Source organism: Gracilinanus agilis, chromosome 2 (genome assembly GCF_016433145.1).
Source record: "Gracilinanus agilis isolate LMUSP501 chromosome 2, AgileGrace, whole genome shotgun sequence".
NCBI lineage: Eukaryota > Metazoa > Chordata > Mammalia > Didelphimorphia > Didelphidae > Gracilinanus > Gracilinanus agilis.
In genome coordinates, this window is record NC_058131.1 from 293,641,845 (window position 1) to 293,660,556 (window position 18,712).

Sequence of the window (18,712 nt, forward strand, 5' to 3'; positions counted from 1 at the left end):
CACCCAGCAGGCCCGGACAGAAAGCTGAGCCAGAATTGACAATTCGGGCACTATTTGTGGTGACAGAATACTAATTTAATTCAATCAACCCAAAAGATCAATGTAAAAAAAAAAAAAAAATTGGGGGGGGGGTGGAGTAGTGGTGTCAGGCAAACAGGGTGCTGTACAGTGATTTGGGAAGGACTTTCCCTGGTGGATACTTTCATACTCATTCCTCACATTAAGCCCCAAAGTACCTTTGAAATAGTAATAAGGGCTAAATCCGGCATAAAATCGAACTCATTAGCTAAGTTCACCAGCTGATTACTTTGCATAAAACACGACACTGATTGGAAGTAATTAGGTTAAGCGATGGTACTCGGTGTATCTACAGCACACTTTTCTGTCTCTTCCCCGGGGTGCCTTATTGGATATACACTTTTGTTTTCTCTCCTCCCCCCACTCCCCACCACCCTTCACCGTACAAGGCTTTATTGGATCCTCTTTTCGGTTTTCCGAATTCAACCTTAATCCTGACCCAAATTTGGAGTTCTGGCCAAGACAAAGTTCTTGGGCCTGAAGCCTATTTCGTTTACCTCTGGCTTTCGACGCCAGTTCTAAATATTCTTTGTACCCTTAAAATACCCACTTAAAAAAAGTTATAGTTAGCACTTTTTTGTCACAGGCTATGGAGATTGTCTAGGTTTCAAAAGGGGAAAGAAGTAATGAATGGCTTTCATTATGTTAAAATCTCTTTTAATTAAATATTTTGCATTTTACAAAGGCGACTGCAGTTTTTTTTAAATCTAATAAGTATAACCTGTTTCCTTTCTTTAATAATACTTTAGCTCATACCCAGAAAAATCAATAGGTGTAAAAAATTAAATTAAACTTGTATTTTTAAACTATGAAACAGCTTGGGAAAACACAAATGTATATATTTATATTACAAAACAACATTAAATGCCTGTACAGGTGTCTTGATTTCATAATTTACTTCAAAGATATTGTATTATCAATTTAAATACAAAATGCTACATTAAATATACAGAATAAGATTTAATACAAATCCTTTTTTTAAATTTTTCTTTTCAGTTGGTTAAGACATTTTTGGTGGAGATGTTTACACTTTTATGCCACCCATCTCCATAAACTATAAACTTTTGGATAGGAGGGTTTATTTTTCTCTCTTGGTGGTGGAAAAATAACTGCCAAGGCCATGTTTTAATAAATTAGAAAAGTCCGGGGCCGAAGCAGCCCGTGTTAAATGTCGGACATACCTTTCTTCAGTTCAAAGGGAGAGTCTTTGCACAGGTCTAGCTGTGATTGGCTTCTGAGCATTTTCGTTTCTTTAGCCAAAGCGTCCGCTCGGTTCAACACGGTCTGGTTTAATCCATTGAAATGAGGGCCGGGGCCTGGGGCAGGACTCGGCCCCGGCCCAGGGTGGCCGTGCAGGTGGCCAAAGGAGCCATAGTTCGTGTAGCCGGGATAGAAAGGGGCAGTGTAGTAGAGAGGCCGGGACAGAACTGCACCGCCCGGGAATGGGCACTGAGCGGAGGGCGAGCGCGCCGGGGAGGGAGACGAGCGGCTGCCAGGCAGGTTTTGCCCGGCAGTGGGCCCTTGCCCTGGGGGAGGGCCCTCACCACCTCCGCCGCCGCCTTCCTTGGACTTGTCCGAAGAGGTGGCGATCTCAGCTAATGACCACAGTTTGGGCTTGGCTAGTACCGCCTGCGGCGGAGAGTGAATAACCGAGGGCCCGCTGGGGCCGGAGGGCAACTCTCCGGCTGGGTGTGGGGCTGGAGCTCCTGGGGGATGATAGTGTGGTGAAGGCTCCTCGCCCAGCCTTGCAACCTGGCTAGTGGGAGAAGGGCCACCAGCCCTGGGACCCCCTGGGAGAGCGTCCAGCCGGCCCTCGTGGGACTCTTTAAAATCCGAGTCGCTCAGATTGCCTTCGGCTTCTTTGCTTGCGGGGGTATGGGGCCCCTGCAGCCTTTCGCAAATAGGAGCTGCCTTCTGCTCTCCCCCTGCCATTGAGGAACACAGAGTTAGGGACGACTGAGCCCTCCCTCAGCCACCCCTGTCCAGTACGCTCTATTTCCCAGCTGAGCCCCTGGTTCTCTGGTCGAAGGGTAGCTAGCCCACTGGGCCAGGTCCTCGGCCTTTCTGCCTACTTCTGATATTCCATAGTTCACCATACCTCTTCTCCTTCCCCCCTCAAACTCCCCACTCCCACATGTGTTCCTCTCCTAGATACTCGATTGAGTCCGCTAAGGTTTTCCACCCCCCCCCCCCATCCCTTCTCCAGCCTCAGCCCAGGGCCCCACTACTTTGCGACCACCAACCTGTTTCTGGGGCCTCCGCCTCTCCCTTATCTTCCGGCTTTTGTGGTTCATCCTCGTCGTTTTTCTCCAAGTCGATGTTTTCTTCTTCTTCCTCATCCTCGCTCCGGTTCCGTGGGGTCCAAGTCATCTTGTTCTCCTTCTTGAGGCGCCTTCGTGCGTTGGCGAACCAAGTGGAGACCTGAGTGAGGGTCATCTTGGTAATGATGGCCAACATGATCTTCTCGCCCTTGGTGGGGTATGGGTTCTTGCGGTGCTCATTCAGCCAGGCCTTGAGCGTTGCCGTGGCGTCCCGGGTGGCGTTTTTCCGGTAGGCTGGATCCCCATAGGGATAGGACCCTAAAGGTGCAGCGTAGGGATGGTATCCTAGGGACCCCGCCATTCCCGGGGTGTGGTCATAGGGTGAGCTCTGCGGAAGAGAGAGTCAGATAGCCCGTTAGAGTATGGAATCTGACCCGGGCAGGCTAGCTGTAGGGCACAAAACGACTTGTTTTGTTCCAGGCAGAACACCAGATCTACTCTGAGAGGGAGCATGGCCACAGGGGACAGCTCTCTGGCCTACTGAGGAACAGGGTAGTGGGCCTAGCCCCTGAGCAATGAGCAAAGCAGTGCGGCTGCCACCCTCCACCCTCCATCCAGGCCCCCAAGACAGCTGAGGGTCTAATTACACTTGCCCACAACCTCTGGGGGACCAAGAAGCAGTTCTTGGGGACAGCTTGGTGATATCCTGACACATCACAACCCTGTTTGCTGGGCATTTCCGCCTTTCTCGCTCACGGACACTGCCACCTCATTCTTGACAAAACCCGGGGGAGAGGAGCAGAGGAGCTTAGACTTCGCAGAAGCCGAAGCCTTTCTCCTGCCATCAACTGACGAGGTGGAGAGTTACTGCAGATATGCAGAAGAGAAATAAAAACTAAAAAAGGAAAAACCCAATGCTACTGCAATCAAACGAAACCAAGACCACCAGCAGAACCCAAGGGACAATTTAAGAAAGTGCGCCGGTACCAAAAAATCCCGGCTGCACCGCAGATCAACTGTCCTTTCAGAAATGTAATACCTCTAAATCGGATTGCAGAGATAGGATTACGGATTTACAGTATTTTGGAGGACTAATTAAAGACGAGGCAGAAGACATTTACATATGCTTATCACTTTTTCCCCTCGATTAAAAAAAATGAGATGAGGAAAAAAATGCTCTAAACAAGGTACCCACGGTTCTAATTAAACGATGCACCTTAATTGTTGATTGCTCTGGTGCGGCTTACCCTGAAATCCCCCTTTTGCAAGCCCAAAGGCTTTCCTTTCCTACCCGGAGGACACCTCTTCTTTCCTGGGAAAATACTTTGACAATTTACTTAACACATGGACTAGCTAGATCAAAAGAGCTAAAGTTTGGAAGGAGGCACTAAGCCACTTCATTTGTTCCTCAGTGGAAACACAAGGGTAACCTCGCCAAGCGAAGACCTTTGCTTATACAGCGCCCCCAACCCCCAACCCAAGGCTAGCCCAGCCCACCCCAGCCACCCACAGACATAGAAAGACACAGCTTTCCGCCCAAGCCGTTTGCTAGGCAGCTGGGGTTGTTCCCCCCCTGTTGGTCTTACCACGTACGAAGTGAAGGCGGCGGCTGCTGCGGCAGCTGGGTCCGTGCCGTACTGGAGGTGAGAGTTGTAACCCGGGGAAGGAGCAGTAAAGGCGGTAGATCCAGCGTAAGGAGAAAAAGCGGAGCCCGAGGAAGATCGGCCAAGTTCATCGGTACGGGGTCCCGAGATGACGCTGGTGCTGTAAGCCGGGCAGGAATAGAGCGCCAGGGAGGCAGACGGCTGGTACAAGTAGCCCTGAGGGTAGGACATGGCCAAACAGAGGCATACAGTGCCCGGTGCAGCCGCGGAATGGAACCCGGTCAGCCCCCTAGGAGCAGAAGTGCCCCGGCGGCTGGGCGCCCGGCACAAGCAGGGCGGGAGGCTAAGCACCTGGCCTCCGGGCTCTTCGCGGCAACAGCGGCTCCTCGCTCACTCCCCGCGCCTGTAGGGCTAACGCTGCCGCCGCCTCTGCTCCTCCTGCGGCTCCTCGCTCTCAGGGTTTTTTCTTTTTCTTTCTTTCTTTTTTTTCCTTTGGATTGGGGGGGCTCTGCTTTTTGCTTCGCAAAGGTCCTGCCAAGATGCTAAGTTGGAAATTGAGGATTCTGACGCCTTCTACGCGCCCCGAAGCTCCTCCTTCCCGGGGTGTTGTCAATGGAAGGAATGGCAGGATCCTGCTGGGCGGCCGCAGCCAACCCGGCCGGCAGGAGCGCCTCTCCCTCTCCCTCTCTTCCTTTCCTTCTCCCTCTCAGGCTAGCTGGCTTGTTCCCTTGCCCCTCCCTCCTTCTGTCTCTCCCTCCCTTCTTCCCTCCCTCTTTTCCTCCCCCTCTTCCCGCTCCCCTCCCCCCCTATCCCCTTGCTCCCTCTCAGTTGCAGACTCTAGTGCGCCGGCCCCTGGATGACAATCACATCCCAGCCGCGGCGATCAGCTCCAACTTTCTTCATTAGCTAACTACTGTTGGAGCCGTCACATTGCTGAGGATTTATCGCAGCCAGGATTGCCCTGGAACACAAGCCAATCCGTTTATGAAAATAAAAGAAAGGAGATTGAATATTCGCTCATTTATTTCCTGTTTTCTTTCCACAGTAAATAACTGAGCGGATCTATAACGGAGATAAGAGTCTGGGTGTGAAATTGACAGTACGTGGAGACCCCTGACCTACTGAGGTTTCTTTCCCTACCTCTTTAGGAAACCCGGACCAAGTCTGATTAGGCGGAAACGACGAGGCTGCTTTGTGCCCCCGAGAGAAGACTTACAGCAGCAATGTTAAGTGTGGAGTGAACTGGCCGAGTCCGAATGAGGACACCGCCAGCAGCAGGTGGGCAAGTAAGGGGCTCTTTGCATTAACACGTTTGTCTCCCAGGCTTTTCTCTGCTGGGAGTGCCCGAGGTGGGGCGGGGCTGGTATCTAATCTCTCTCTCTCTCTCTCTCTCTCTCTCACACACACACACACACACACACACACACACACACACACACACACACTCCTCCCACACTTCTCTCAGGCTCCTCACACACTATCTCACACGCACTCTTCTCTCACACACACCGTCTCCCCTTCCCCGTCTCTGTATCTTTGTCTCTGTCTCTCTGTCTGTCTGCCTCTCCCTTCCCTCTCCCTCTTCCTTTCTCTCTTCTTTTGGGAGAGACAGACGGAGAGGACTACTAGAAGAACGGGAGTTGGTGGCGGCAAGAGCTTCTCATCCCCCCTTCAATGACAAGTACCATAAGCGACTGCGGTTTCGGGCTCTCTGCACCCACGATCAACCATGCCTCCCAACCTCCTTTCCTGTTCAGGCACCAACACGCCCATTTAGACCTAGGGCTCTTCCCTCCCGCACCCCCCCTACCCCCACCAACTCCTTTCTAGTCTCACTAAGGTTACACATTCACTCCCTACTGAATCTCTGTGTTTAGCATTCGAGCACGCTCGTATCCGGAAAATATTTATGAAGTCTCTTGCATACATAAATGCTGAAACCCACACACTCGTGTGCACAAATATAGAACCAAGCAATACTGAAAGACCCAAACTTCAAATAGACACTCAGTCACATTCCATACCCAGACATATGAAAAAACCTCATACACATATCTCATACGCTGCCTATTGATATATACACATAGTCACTGGCCTCAGACAAAGACACATTCAGAGCCACAAACTTTATATACACAAAAATAAACAGTCTTAAACACTGCCACACAGTCCCTTTCTCCATACAGTATTCACACTCAAATCTCAGCCCTCTCCCTACCTACCATGCACATTCTCCTTCACAAATTATCACAAGAGTCACTACGCCACTGTATTTCAGACAATCCAACACGGTTAGTTGCGTTATAAATGCCTCAAGAATGCGGCTAGCATAGTTGCTTGGCACACAGAGAAATACTTAACTACCTCATACCGTCATATACCACTCAATATACATACTATATAGTCTAGTACATGCTAAATACAAACTCACAGTCAAGTTTCTTTGATGTGCACAAGTCACATTTTCCTTCCTTGCTTTTTGCCTACGCTAACAAACTAACATCCCCACACACAGACTGTACACACTCACATTCCCTAGCTCGTCTAGATGAGCCAAGTCTCCTCCTCTTCCCCGCCCCGTCCCTCCTTCTTTGGTTCCCTCCCTAGTGATCTAAACTACCCCAGACTACATTCTCCGAGAGCCTCTCTGTCCGCCCCGCCTCCCAGGCTGGCTTTTACCTCTGATTGGACGTCGGCTGAAACTGGCTCCGCCCTTAACGTCGACCTTCTCCTCCTTCCGAGAGTCACTGCGCCAGCTACGGGGGTGGAGTTGGGCGGGGCGCCGTGGGCGCTATTGTCATGGAGACGAGAAGCCGGAGACTTTGCCTGCTGGACAGTGCTGACTGGACCCGGAGCTGTTGCGGGGCTGAGGGCGCAGAACGAGGCAAGGTGGAAGTGGCCGGGAGCGTAAAAGAGAAGCCGCCAGGCCGAGCTGAGAAGGCAAGTCCTGGGTAGCTTATGAGAAAGAGGCGGCCCTGGGGCTCTGAGTGCGGCGCGGGGGAGCGCCCCCCCCTGGCTGGGCTGTGCTAGCCCGGGAGCTCCTCCGCTTCCCTCCCTCCCTCCTTCCCTTCTTCCCTCCCTCCTCCCGCCCCTTAGCGCCAGCCCTCGGCTCCGCCTGCGCCGCCGCGCTGCTCGGCTCCGCTGCAGCCCCTCCGGCTGCCCGCCCTAACGGTCTATAACGGCCACGGGCCCGGAGAACAAGTCCTCTGGCGCGCGCGCCGCCCAAGGGCTCGTGAGGAGGCTAAAGCTAGCTAGGCCCGCGTGCTGCCGCCACGGAGAACCAGGTGAGCCGCCTCAGGGGGCGGGGGCGGGTAAGGGGTTGACGTGGGCCCGAGGCTGGCCTCAGTGACCCGGCCCACAGGGTTTGGGGCAGCACAACTTCTTAGGGACTGTGTCGAAAGCGTGTCCGCAGCAGTCCCCAGTTTGGCTGGCTAGCTGGCTAGCTGTCAGTCAGTCTCGGTCGACTTTTGTGGGTGCCTTGCCACGTCTTCCTCGAGGTCAAGGTCACGGCAGGGATTGCCCCAGGATGTGGTGCAGAATCTGAGAAGGCGGGGGAAGAAAGTGAAGGGGGGAGACGATGGATGGGTCACCTTCTCAGACAGTCACCCCCCTGTGGGCCAGCTTCTACGTACTTGCATGTTGTCCGAGTGCCCGAAGTGTAAAATCCTTGCGCACGCGTGTGTATGTGTGTGTGCTAGCGCGCGCGCGTGTGCTTGTGCATTCTCCCTAGTTGCAGCAATGTTTCATGTATTCCACCTTAATCTAGGGGGTTGATTAATGAAATGTAGCCAAAGAGGTTTGTGCCATCATGAATATGAGTCTGTCAGGAAGACAACCTCATTACGTAATTCCACCACTTTTATTTTTCTCTATCTTAAGAAAGGTGCTGAGAAGAATCCTGGAAGATACTGAAACATTTAGAGTTTATGGTTCTATTGCTGTGGTTGTCATTTTCAGTTTATGTCAAATTTAAGACTCATTTCTTAAGGATGTCTCTATTTTCTGCTTTATTTGCACATTGATAGCTCTGTTGCATGACTGGCCACCACAGCCATTTCCTAGAATAGAATTGTATTAAAATGTGAAAGGAAAGGGCTAATCTTTAGCAAAGTGACTGAATTCAGATGTGATGGTCCTGATGACTTCACCATTTTAAAAGGAAACCTTTAAAATGTTTGTTCAAGCACCGTGTTTTGTTTTGTTTTTTGGTTTGATGGCCGTTATTACATATTTGAATTTTTATATTCAGTTAAAACACAGATTTATGATTTGTTAACCTACAAAGTTGTCAACAAGTCTATGTTCTGTGGTCCCTTTATGTCAGTGAAAATATTAATTTTCCAAATATGGAAGTATGGTCACATTTTCTAGACCGTGGCACTTGAATAACTTTTTCATAATTGATTATATCATTTGAACGTTTATTTTTTACATTTTTCTCTTAAATGGAAGATACATTTATGCTGAGATTTTTTTAAATTAGAATTTACCTTTTCTAAATGTATTTATGAAAGAATTTGATGAAAAGATTAAAGTTTTGTCGTATATAATTTGCATGTGTCCAATTTGTAATGTTTTATTTCATAAAGAACCTTATTTATGACAATTATAATAATTTCATTTTACATTTTTCATGTAACAAACGGAAGTTTTAAGTATATATATATATTTAAATGTGTAGCCATTTCTTAGTATTTCTCTGTGAGTTTGTTACAGGACTCACATAGAATACAATTGTCATTGTACAAAGTTAATAGACTTTCCCTTATAATAGTTCTTCAAGAATTGATCTTTAAAGACTAATAAAACTAGATATGCTGTATTTTAAAGATCTGATCTTGCTTGTGTGAAAAAAAAAAAAAAACTAGCACCAAGGAAAGGCAACAGATTGGTTCTGTCATATCACTTTGCTGTTTTGGAGTGTACTTAAAGGATTATGATTGATAATGCTGTCTTGCAAAAGAATGTTGACACAGGTGTTCACCGTTATCTTAATTAAGATCCTGAAAAAAAAATATTGTCTATATGGTGTTATAGAAAAGATAGTATATTTTTAGACATTTTTGCTTTGGGAAGATTTTACTGTACCCCAAACCTTAAATTTTCTCAGTCTTTTGAGGCAAATGTATTTTAGAAAAAAAAGATAAATTAATATCAACCATGGTATTACTAATGCCACGTGACTTATTGGCTGTGTCTCATATACCATTAGTTTTCTTTGTATTACAATTCGATTGAATGATGAATACTTTAAAAAGCAATGTATGAAGCAAAACATTTCAGACACATTTTAGTGAGTTAATAAAACATCTGATAATCAATACATTTTTAGAGGAAGGAAACTTAAAGTACAGAAAACAGAAGTGCAATAAATTTTAAAAATGGGTGCAAAAGAAATATAATTTCTCTTCTTTGAAAAAACATTATTCTTACATTTTTAACCCAAATCCACTTTTTCATATTTTCATATGAGATAATCTTATTATGATTATATAATGCCTTGTTTTTGTTTCAGAAACCATAAATATGCTAAATGAGAATGAGGTAATTATTTCTTCAAAAACAAATATCAATTTATTAGTGAAGAAACATCATGAATATACCATTAATATTTAAAATTTTTGAATTTTAGACTGTTATCTTTAACATACTATACTACCACAGTAATAGCCTCTTTTGTTAAAATTTCTAGGCAGAAAAACAGTAATAATGCTGGTAGTATTTATTATAAAACCTAATGACTTAGATCATAGACTTCAATATAAATAATGCAAAAATATTTTTTAACTCTTTGCAGTCCATTATTTCCAGAAAACTAGTTGCATATGACACTTTTTATATTAAATCACAGTACAAAAAAATGAAGTAGAAGAAAAGAGAAATATGCAATAGGTAGATGTTAGAAGCCATGTGTAGATTTACAAGGCCTTTCCTCACATCATATTTAGCTTTTTAGAATCACAAGACAAATATATATAGAGAGAAACAATAAAAAAATTTTCTGAAACTATGTTTCAATCAGTGTAGTATTTTTATTGACAGCTTGTCAATTTTTTAATATTTGGAAGTATGACTAAACATGTTTAGTATTTGAAATCTAAAAAAAATTTGCTTTGCAATTCCTCTAAGAAATACATTGAAATCTGAGACTACTCTTTATTGGAATACCAAGCTTAATTAGCTGTCTTCTGTTTTTATGAAAAATGCAGAGTAATTATAAATATAATATCGTAATATATTAGAATACTTTGGAAAATTTTACATTGTACAAAAATGGCTAACATGGCTAAAACATCTTTATGATCTTATGTTTTGTGAAAATGAAACACTGAAATATTTTCTCTCAAGAGTCTCACATGACATATTGAATGTGGTGCCTATATATGAATAATGTACAACTCACAATCAGCTTACAACTATTTTTCCCAATTTCTACTTATTAGTCTAGTGTGCTTTAGAACGTATGCTACCTTATCTGTACATTTATTAACTATTAAACAGAATAAATTTTAATGGAATAATAGAATAACAACTAACTTATAGTGAGAATGTATAATTTTTTCTTATTCACTGAAACTACTCTTAAATAAAATGTTGATTATGTCTCCATGAATATACAATATTTTTATATATGTCCTATACTTAATAGTTGAGCCTGGCAAATTATCTTGCTCTTTCTAAAATTGAAAACTAGCATTTTAAAATATTAAATTCATAATCCTTTTTAGTAAGGTTCCAAAAGTAAGACAATAGAATATTCTCCTGCATTTGTCATTTAATATAATCATCCTTTTCCCCTTTTTCTATAGCTAATAATCTTCCAAATCTTGATATTGTTTTTATTTTTTATTACCAGAAGGGGTGTAGCATTGGAAATTAGACTTGAAGTTCATATCTGATATCTCTAAAGTTCTTACCAGTTTTCTGTGATTCATTTAATAGAATCACTTCTATTTTATTTGCTTGTGATAAGCTTGCTAGTTACAAGACACTTCCAACTGTTATTTGCTTAAACTATTTCTTAATTATGGGTTCTTCTGATAATTTACCAAGTTATATACTCAGTTTCCTCCTAGTCCTTTAATATATTTTCTGAAAGGTAAACACACACACACACACACACACACACACACACACACACACACACATTGAGAGAGAAACAATCCAGTAAATTATTAGTTTGCCAGAAATATTTACATATATCACAGAGAACAGAACCAATTATATAAAACGTAGTGTTATCTAAGATATGCTGCTGTAGAAACTTAAACTAATTATTTGAACAGAAACATGAATTCATTTTCCTTAAAATAATGATCAGATATAAACCTAGTTTAAATTTCTTTTGCTGAGTTTGTAGAAATTATGGCTTTTTCACATATATAATGTTACTACTCCGATCAAATCAGGTTTTTTTTTTTCTTTCAACTATACCATCACCCTCCACCACATCTTCAAGGCACTTTTGAGATTTTATTTATCATTTTGTGTTAAAAATTAAAATTTACTTTTTTGTTCAGTCTACATATTTGTATATAGATATCAAAGGCTTTTACAAGTATTGTTCCTGACCTCTTTGTGTTAATTTTCTGAGTTACAATACCTCCTCTACTGTTGACTTCCATATTATTCAATTTTATATTATTTTGTCATTCTTTACACCTTTTGGGTGGCAAGGTATTAATTCTTATGTATGGGCACATCCATATGAAATAATGAGATACTGCTGTTAATATACATATATAAACACATATAAATGGGTAATTTTCATTCAAAATTAAAGTAAATTTTAGATAGTCTTAATTTGGTTCCTTGTAAGAATGCTATTTTTGAGACTTTTAAAAATTATTACAAATTTATTGTTTACAACCTAGTTTTTTATGTTTTATTAAGATCAAATATTGGGATTTGGCTCATGTCATGTATGCTTAGCTATTCTGAAGATCAAATGCATACATATTTGTTCTGATTGCTATTACTAATTGAATCTGAATACTTATTTAGGAGTTGAGATCCTCAGAAGAAGTGCACAGTTTGCAGTTTTTGAAGCTGGTTGGTAGTATATCCTAATAAGTGGAATAAGATACAAGAGTTCAAAATATTGAACTTTTGTGCTTGCAATGAAAAGTCTTATACAAAAAAGCATAACAGACTAATTTTACAGAAGGGTATTATAGTTCACATAACTTTAGATAAAAAATCTTATGATTTTACATAATTCTTGTTCAGATGATAAAAATAAAAACTTGTTATCAACTAGTTATAAAATTAGTGTGTTCTGTGAAAAGTTACCTTTTACATAATTCAAATTTGTTGTTATCTGTTAATGATCTCTAATGATATACCATAAAAGCAAAATCAAGTGATATATATATATATGTATACACACATACACACATCACATTAGTATAAATGAAATGCTATATTGATTAGCTTACCTGATAAACATAATCCCCAGCTGGTTAAAAAGAATAGATAGAAGGGGGTAACAGGAAGAAAGACAACATAAGCAGTTCATTATATTTAAGCATTACTGAATATAGAGAGACTGTATATAGCATATATATACATCAGATTGGTTAGGCTTGATAGCTACTGCTTTCACCTAAAATTATTATTATTTAAAAAGTCATGTTACATTGCTATATTCGAGATATGATTTTTTTAACGAACCAAAACATTACTAACTTCCATTGTGTGGGGGTACTTTTCTGTAGTAGCGATATACTTTTCAAGAAAATGACAAAAATAATGCCTTGAATGTGAAATGAATTCAACTTAGTTCGTGGGTAATGTAGGAAATATTCTCTAATAGAAGCACATAATTTCATGTTTTAAGAAATATAACATTTATAAGAATTAAATCAGTTGAAATGATGACAATGTAAAGGAATTACACTAGTAAAAAGTTGAAGTTAGTTGTGGGGGGTAACAATTGTTACTTTTCTCTTTAAGATTCTATAATCAATGGTGGATCTTCTAATTATATAAGAAGAAAAGGAAAAAAATATTCTGAAGATTAAGGTAATTTTTTATCACTTTTCCTTTCCAATCCTAAACCTTTGCCATTTCTAGGGACTTCTTGTAGACTAATGTTTTCTTCCAGATTATGGTATGGAAATCATAAAGGTCTTCCTTGCAAAACAGTAGATCTGGCTATTCAGATGACTATGGCTGCTCTAGAAGCAACTGGGAAGTGTCCCTTAGGTTATACTCAGAACCCTACAATAACTTCCTTCCTGAATCAAGAACTGTGATTATATACTACCCTGTTGCATTTTAGTTTATGGGCACGATTTCAAAGATGCATGGAGTCTGTTATTTCTCCCTATATTTACTTCCCAGTTCTCCATTTATTTAAGTTTGGAATACACTTTCAGGTTGATTAACTGGCAGCCAGAACTAAACCTTGAGGTGTTACATACAGTCAGAAGACTTGTAGCTAACAACTGGATTCCAGAACTCTGTCAAAGAGATGAATCCTTAAATGAGAGACATGAAGCTCATTTACATGAGTTCTTTTCCATGCTACAAAGATGTAGGTTTCTTTCCTTTTTTCTTTTAATCTTAGGCCTTGTGTAATAGACCTTTCTTCCTCCCTTGATAGGTTGGTTTGCTGCTTATTTTGCAGCTCTTGCCTGCCTGGCCCTATGTAAGACTTTGATTGTTTTATTTTGGAAGATATCTTGGATTGATTTTGCATGTGTTGTGTTTTCATTTTCTTTTAAAGAAACTTAATTTTGGTACTAAAAGAATCTATTAAGATTTTTGATTGTTAAAAAACAGAATTGATTCAATTTGTTATCTGCATGGAGAGCCTCTTTCTTATGATGCTGTGTTGCCATGGTGAATATGCATGTTAAATTAAAAACAGAGTAAAACCCTTTCATAAAAGAACAATTACCAAGCCTAAGAATGTTTATTCAGGCTTAAATTGTGCACTGTTATTTGTGCCTTAATTTTTTTTAAAGGAAGAAGATACATTTTTCTGATCTGGAAAAATATCTGGTCTTTAAATTCTTCTATCAGTGGAATAATATTAAGAAAAAATAATAATCTGTTCTCTGGTGCCTAGTTATATAATTGGGAAACTGGAAAGGATACGATGACTAAAATAGATTCTTCCCTTAAAAGATCTAGTATCCATTTACAATCTAACCTTTAAGAAATCTGACTCAGTGTTCAAATTGGGTCAAATGTACTGGTATGTTTTCCTTTGCTATCAAGTTGCCAATCTCATTAGTTCATTGATAACAATGTAAAGGCAACAGTTTAGGAAACCATAGAAATGTGGTCTAGGAAAAATATTCTGAATAGAAATGGTTTTTAATCTTTTTTTTAAAACAATTCAATGCTATTGCTAGAACTAGCTTTTATGTTTCATATAATGAATATTACTTTAATCCCTTTAAATCTCAGCTAAGATTATACATATTTAGCATAAAGAGAAGATATATTTTAAACATTGTGTAGGCATTACTTCTCAAAAGTATTGCTATATAATTATAAGCATAGATCTTCATCTTTATTTCTGATGAAGATCAAATAGAAAATATATTAGAGGATCAAAAATATCTTTAATATTGAGTCTTTCTTTTAAAGGAATGATTCCAATCTGATTTTTTCTTGCAAAAACAAAAGAAACTCTTATATTCTACATTGTTGATTGTTGTCTTTTTAACTGAAATTTAGTCTATATAATGGATTTTTAAAAAGCAAATGTTATGGTGCATTTATGAATAAATTTTAGAATCATAGGCTAATTAACAGAATCACTACATACAAAAGCAGTATTGATTAATTTGGAACTGTGAACAGAGGGCAGGCATTTCTGTTTTCAACTGAAATTTACTAATGTAGCAACCATTTAAATTAAATGTTTGTTAACATAATAGTGATGGCATTTTTCCTCCTCCTCCTTGTGGCTTTGTCCAAATAGATGTTATAGTGGCAGTTGCTCTGACTGTTAAGTACTTAAATGATGACACCATTATGTGAAGTGATTTTGAAATGAGAGATTCTAGCCAAGAATTACATCTGCTCCCATCTCCTTCAAATCATACTCTCTGGCAGTGCAGATTATGATTGATTTGTTTGTGACAGATTGCAGGAAACAGTCATTGATTTTTCAATATTTTACCTTAAAATTATTTACAGTTGTAACCATGGGGAGGTATTTCCATGGGCTGTCAGCCCCTGAAAGACTGGGATAATATTCCCTGCTCTCTGACAAGACAAATTACCTGTAATGAGTGCAGTAGCTGAAGGGTATACTTTTATTTTAAAATATGTCAATAACCCCAGTGACTAAACGAATATTGATTTAGCATAATGAAGCCTGAGTAATGTGAAAATGAGCTCTTCAAGGAGCATGGTTAAGACTTTCTTTTTAGCTGGTAGCAAGAAGCTTTTCATTCTTTGCTGCTAGCTTCTGGAAATATGTGGCTTTATAAGCAACTCATTAATAACAATAGGTAGGGTCCTGTATATGATAACCAGATTCTTAATATTATGCCATTGCTTTTAAAGACAATTTCATAAACCTTATTTTATGTTTTTCATTTAGTCATGAAATAGTTATTGATTTGCCTCCTGACATTTAAAATCAATTTTTAAAAAAATATGCAGCTTTGGAACTACAGATAATGAATATTTAAGTAAAACTAAATAAAATGCACATTAATAAAAATCAGAATAATCTCAAAATAATTAAAGTGACTTATAGAAGAGAGTTTAATATTTTATATCTCAACTATTAACAGTAGTTCTTCTGTATGGCAACTTTTGACATCAGATCCTTTTTGCTTTTAAAAGTTTATCAAATTGTATTTCAAATAATACAAAACCTTTTATGGAATTCAGAGATCCCAGTACATGAATTCCCTCTTCTAAAAATGATGATGGCAATGGAATATGTAAATTTATGAGCATAGTTGGCCAAGGAGCATCAAGTCTTTTCATTTGAGTAATTATACCCAAAAGTCATTTCTCCTAAGGAAAAAAAAGAATAAAATATAAATAATGCCAGAAATATTTGGCTGAAGAATCAGTGTGTTTGATATAGGATATGTTGGATATTAGACCAAAGTCTTTTGCAGGGCCTAATTCAATTTAGGGCAACACTAATGTTAATAATGGCAGTCAAATCTTTTTAAGAAAATAAGACATGAGTAAGTAAAAAACTTTAGATTATTTTGCTGTGACCAAATGCAGATTTGTGAATGTTATTCTTATGTCATTTGAAATATTGAAGCAAAATTAAAATTTTTAAAAAATATAGTAACTTGAACATACATTTATTGTTTGGGGCTCTCCAAGGAATTGGCTAAAGTGATATCTGTCAGTTTCAAAAGTTATATTCTTAACAATAAATTTGGTGCTTTATAAAAACCATCATTTCATATGCAATAAGATTTAATATCTCATTTCCCCTAAATTCCTTTCTTTTTTCTCTCCAGAGATACAAAAAAAAATATGATAATATAAGGGAAGCACCCTCCAACCAATTCTTTAACTTGATTTGTCCACTGACTCAGCTCTGAAACTCTTAATTTGTCTCTCATGCATAAGTTGGTTGAACTTCTATCAAACAATTTCTTCATTTAAAGTAGAACAATTATGCATGCATTCATTTTTCTTCTTGCAAACATCTTAAAATAAAAATATACCTATTCCTCAGGGGGGGAAAGGACCTATACACATTAAAATGCTGATCTTAGTTTGTTGGTATAGTGAGTGATAAGACTATAAACAATAATACTACTTGATCTCATTTATTTTATTTAGTATTTTATTTTAACATATGAATAAGAGAAACTATCAAGAAAAATAAATATAGATAATATGCATATGGAACAATAGGTTGCTTTGGGGAAATTATTCACTTTTTTGCAACAGATACCCCATTTTTCACCCTTTTTTTTTTACTTAAATTACCTATCTCTTTTAGGGAAAAGAACAAAAAAAATATTGTACAGATTGTGTTTTGGAAACATTTTAATGTCAAATTAGTGATAAAAAAGAAGATAAATACAAAGCATCTTACAAAGAAGAATTATTTTTCTACATTGAAATTTTATTTTAAACAAATATTTTCCTTGTATACCAAACTACATCTACTTTTATTTATATGTGTGTATAGCTATATAAAATTTGTTATTACTCTTTGGTTTTAATCAGATAACTCAATATAAATTGATAATTCAATTTTCAGAACTTCCTCAATTCACTATAAAATGATTTTGCCATTTTAGACGAGTAAGCCACTGTGAAAGTTGGGGTGCTTAATACTGATTTTTTCCCAGCCTAGTTCATCTGATTTCTATTAGTAACATTTTTAGTAAACTACATACTCTGTCATGAGTATGTTTATTGTTATTTTTTTAAAATAGCCAGTGTCTTTTAAAAACATTAATACATTATTGTTTTTTTTCCACTGAGTCAAGATTTGTCTGTTATTGTTTTAAAATAATAAGGCAAAGTTAAGTACAACTGGAAAGTAGTAAGTAAGGTACTGGACATGATCATTGTATTCTTTTTCTTTTTGTTTTTAGGTTCAGTCGTCTCTGAGTGAACTTTTCTACAAGCCTCCTTACTCTGTGGATTTAGATGAAAGGATATTGAAAAATCAAGTTTTCACATAGTTTAAATATCCCTGAATTTACCTTTATAGAGAGACCAGCCCTTATTTGTCATACAGAAGATGATTACTCTCTATTGTAATCACCAGTGTTATTGGGGGGGGGGCGGGGAATCAAGTTATACTAGACTATTTAAAAAACTTTTTATTATATGAGCCTTAAAAATAAAGTCAGTTTTAAAAAACTTTTTCTAAAATTGTCATTTGTTGGATTAAATTCTTTGCATCCAAATGATAGATTCCCCTTCCAAAATATTTCTTTGTCAAATATAATAATTTTTCTGGAAAGTTGATATTTTAGTGGTACCTTAATTACTTCTTATTCTTATATGAAAAGCAAGAGAGGAAAAAAGTCTGAAGGACATATTATGCATCTAATTTTTTGTGTGTATATGTTCTGCAATAGATCTTTTATTAGCTGAATTCAGAAATATGTAATAAAAAATTCACTAATAAAGCACTTATGACATATTTTTATATCTGATTTCTATAAAGAAGATAAAAATTCCTTACCCTTTAAATTTTATGTTCCTATATTTTATATGGAATGAATGATGATAGATTATCTCCTTTTTGTTAAATTCCGTATGTGTAGCTCATAGTAGTTCTCAGAAACTGAGGGACTCCTTAGTGGTAATCATGCTACCCTTCTGGTCTATCCTTTTATAGTAAAGTATAGTGTTTTCCAGCAGAGCAATGTGTGAAACTGGTAGATACTAGAGAAATTTATGAAATTTTACTTTAGAGTTGTTTTCTGAACACGTTGGCATATACTCTTATGTCTTCAAATATTTTGGACTACCTAATAGTTCATAGATCTCTGATATCATCAATCAAGAAAATTCCTCCAATATAAATTACAACTCACTGTTGTCCTTGCTGCTTTGCCTAGGTCATAGTGGGCTCTACTTTCTCATCTCATGATGAAAAAATTGAAAAATGCAACACTTTAATCCTACAAGAGAATTCCCCCCACCTTTCTGTAATTACAAGTGGTATTCATGAATTCCTGTGCTGGGGGAAAAAGTCATCATTTGGTAGCTAACCAGCCAGGCTGGGTCTTAGATGACAGATATATTGTCCCCAAGCCATACTTAAATCTTTTCAAGCTGGGAATGATTCAATTCAAT

General features: G+C 38.8%; 1 protein-coding gene and 1 long non-coding RNA gene across 2 annotated transcripts; one reads left to right on the forward strand and one right to left on the reverse strand.

The window, feature by feature from the left end:
- Positions 1-768: 768 nt before the first annotated feature.
- IRX5 (iroquois homeobox 5) lies at positions 769-4,663 on the reverse strand. Its single transcript, XM_044661414.1, has 3 exons — positions 3,926-4,663; positions 2,322-2,727; positions 769-2,003 (listed from the first exon to the last, which is right to left on the reverse strand). Exons 1-3 carry the CDS (start codon positions 4,172-4,174, stop codon positions 1,243-1,245), a joined length of 1,416 nt encoding a protein of 471 aa, XP_044517349.1. The 5' UTR covers positions 4,175-4,663; the 3' UTR covers positions 769-1,242.
- A 2,265-nt stretch (positions 4,664-6,928) lies between these two features.
- Positions 6,929-17,761, forward strand: LOC123235299. Its single transcript, XR_006505379.1, has 3 exons — positions 6,929-7,227; positions 12,899-12,967; positions 17,497-17,761. It is a non-coding gene; the product is annotated as an uncharacterized LOC123235299 (long non-coding RNA).
- Positions 17,762-18,712: the final 951 nt, after the last annotated feature.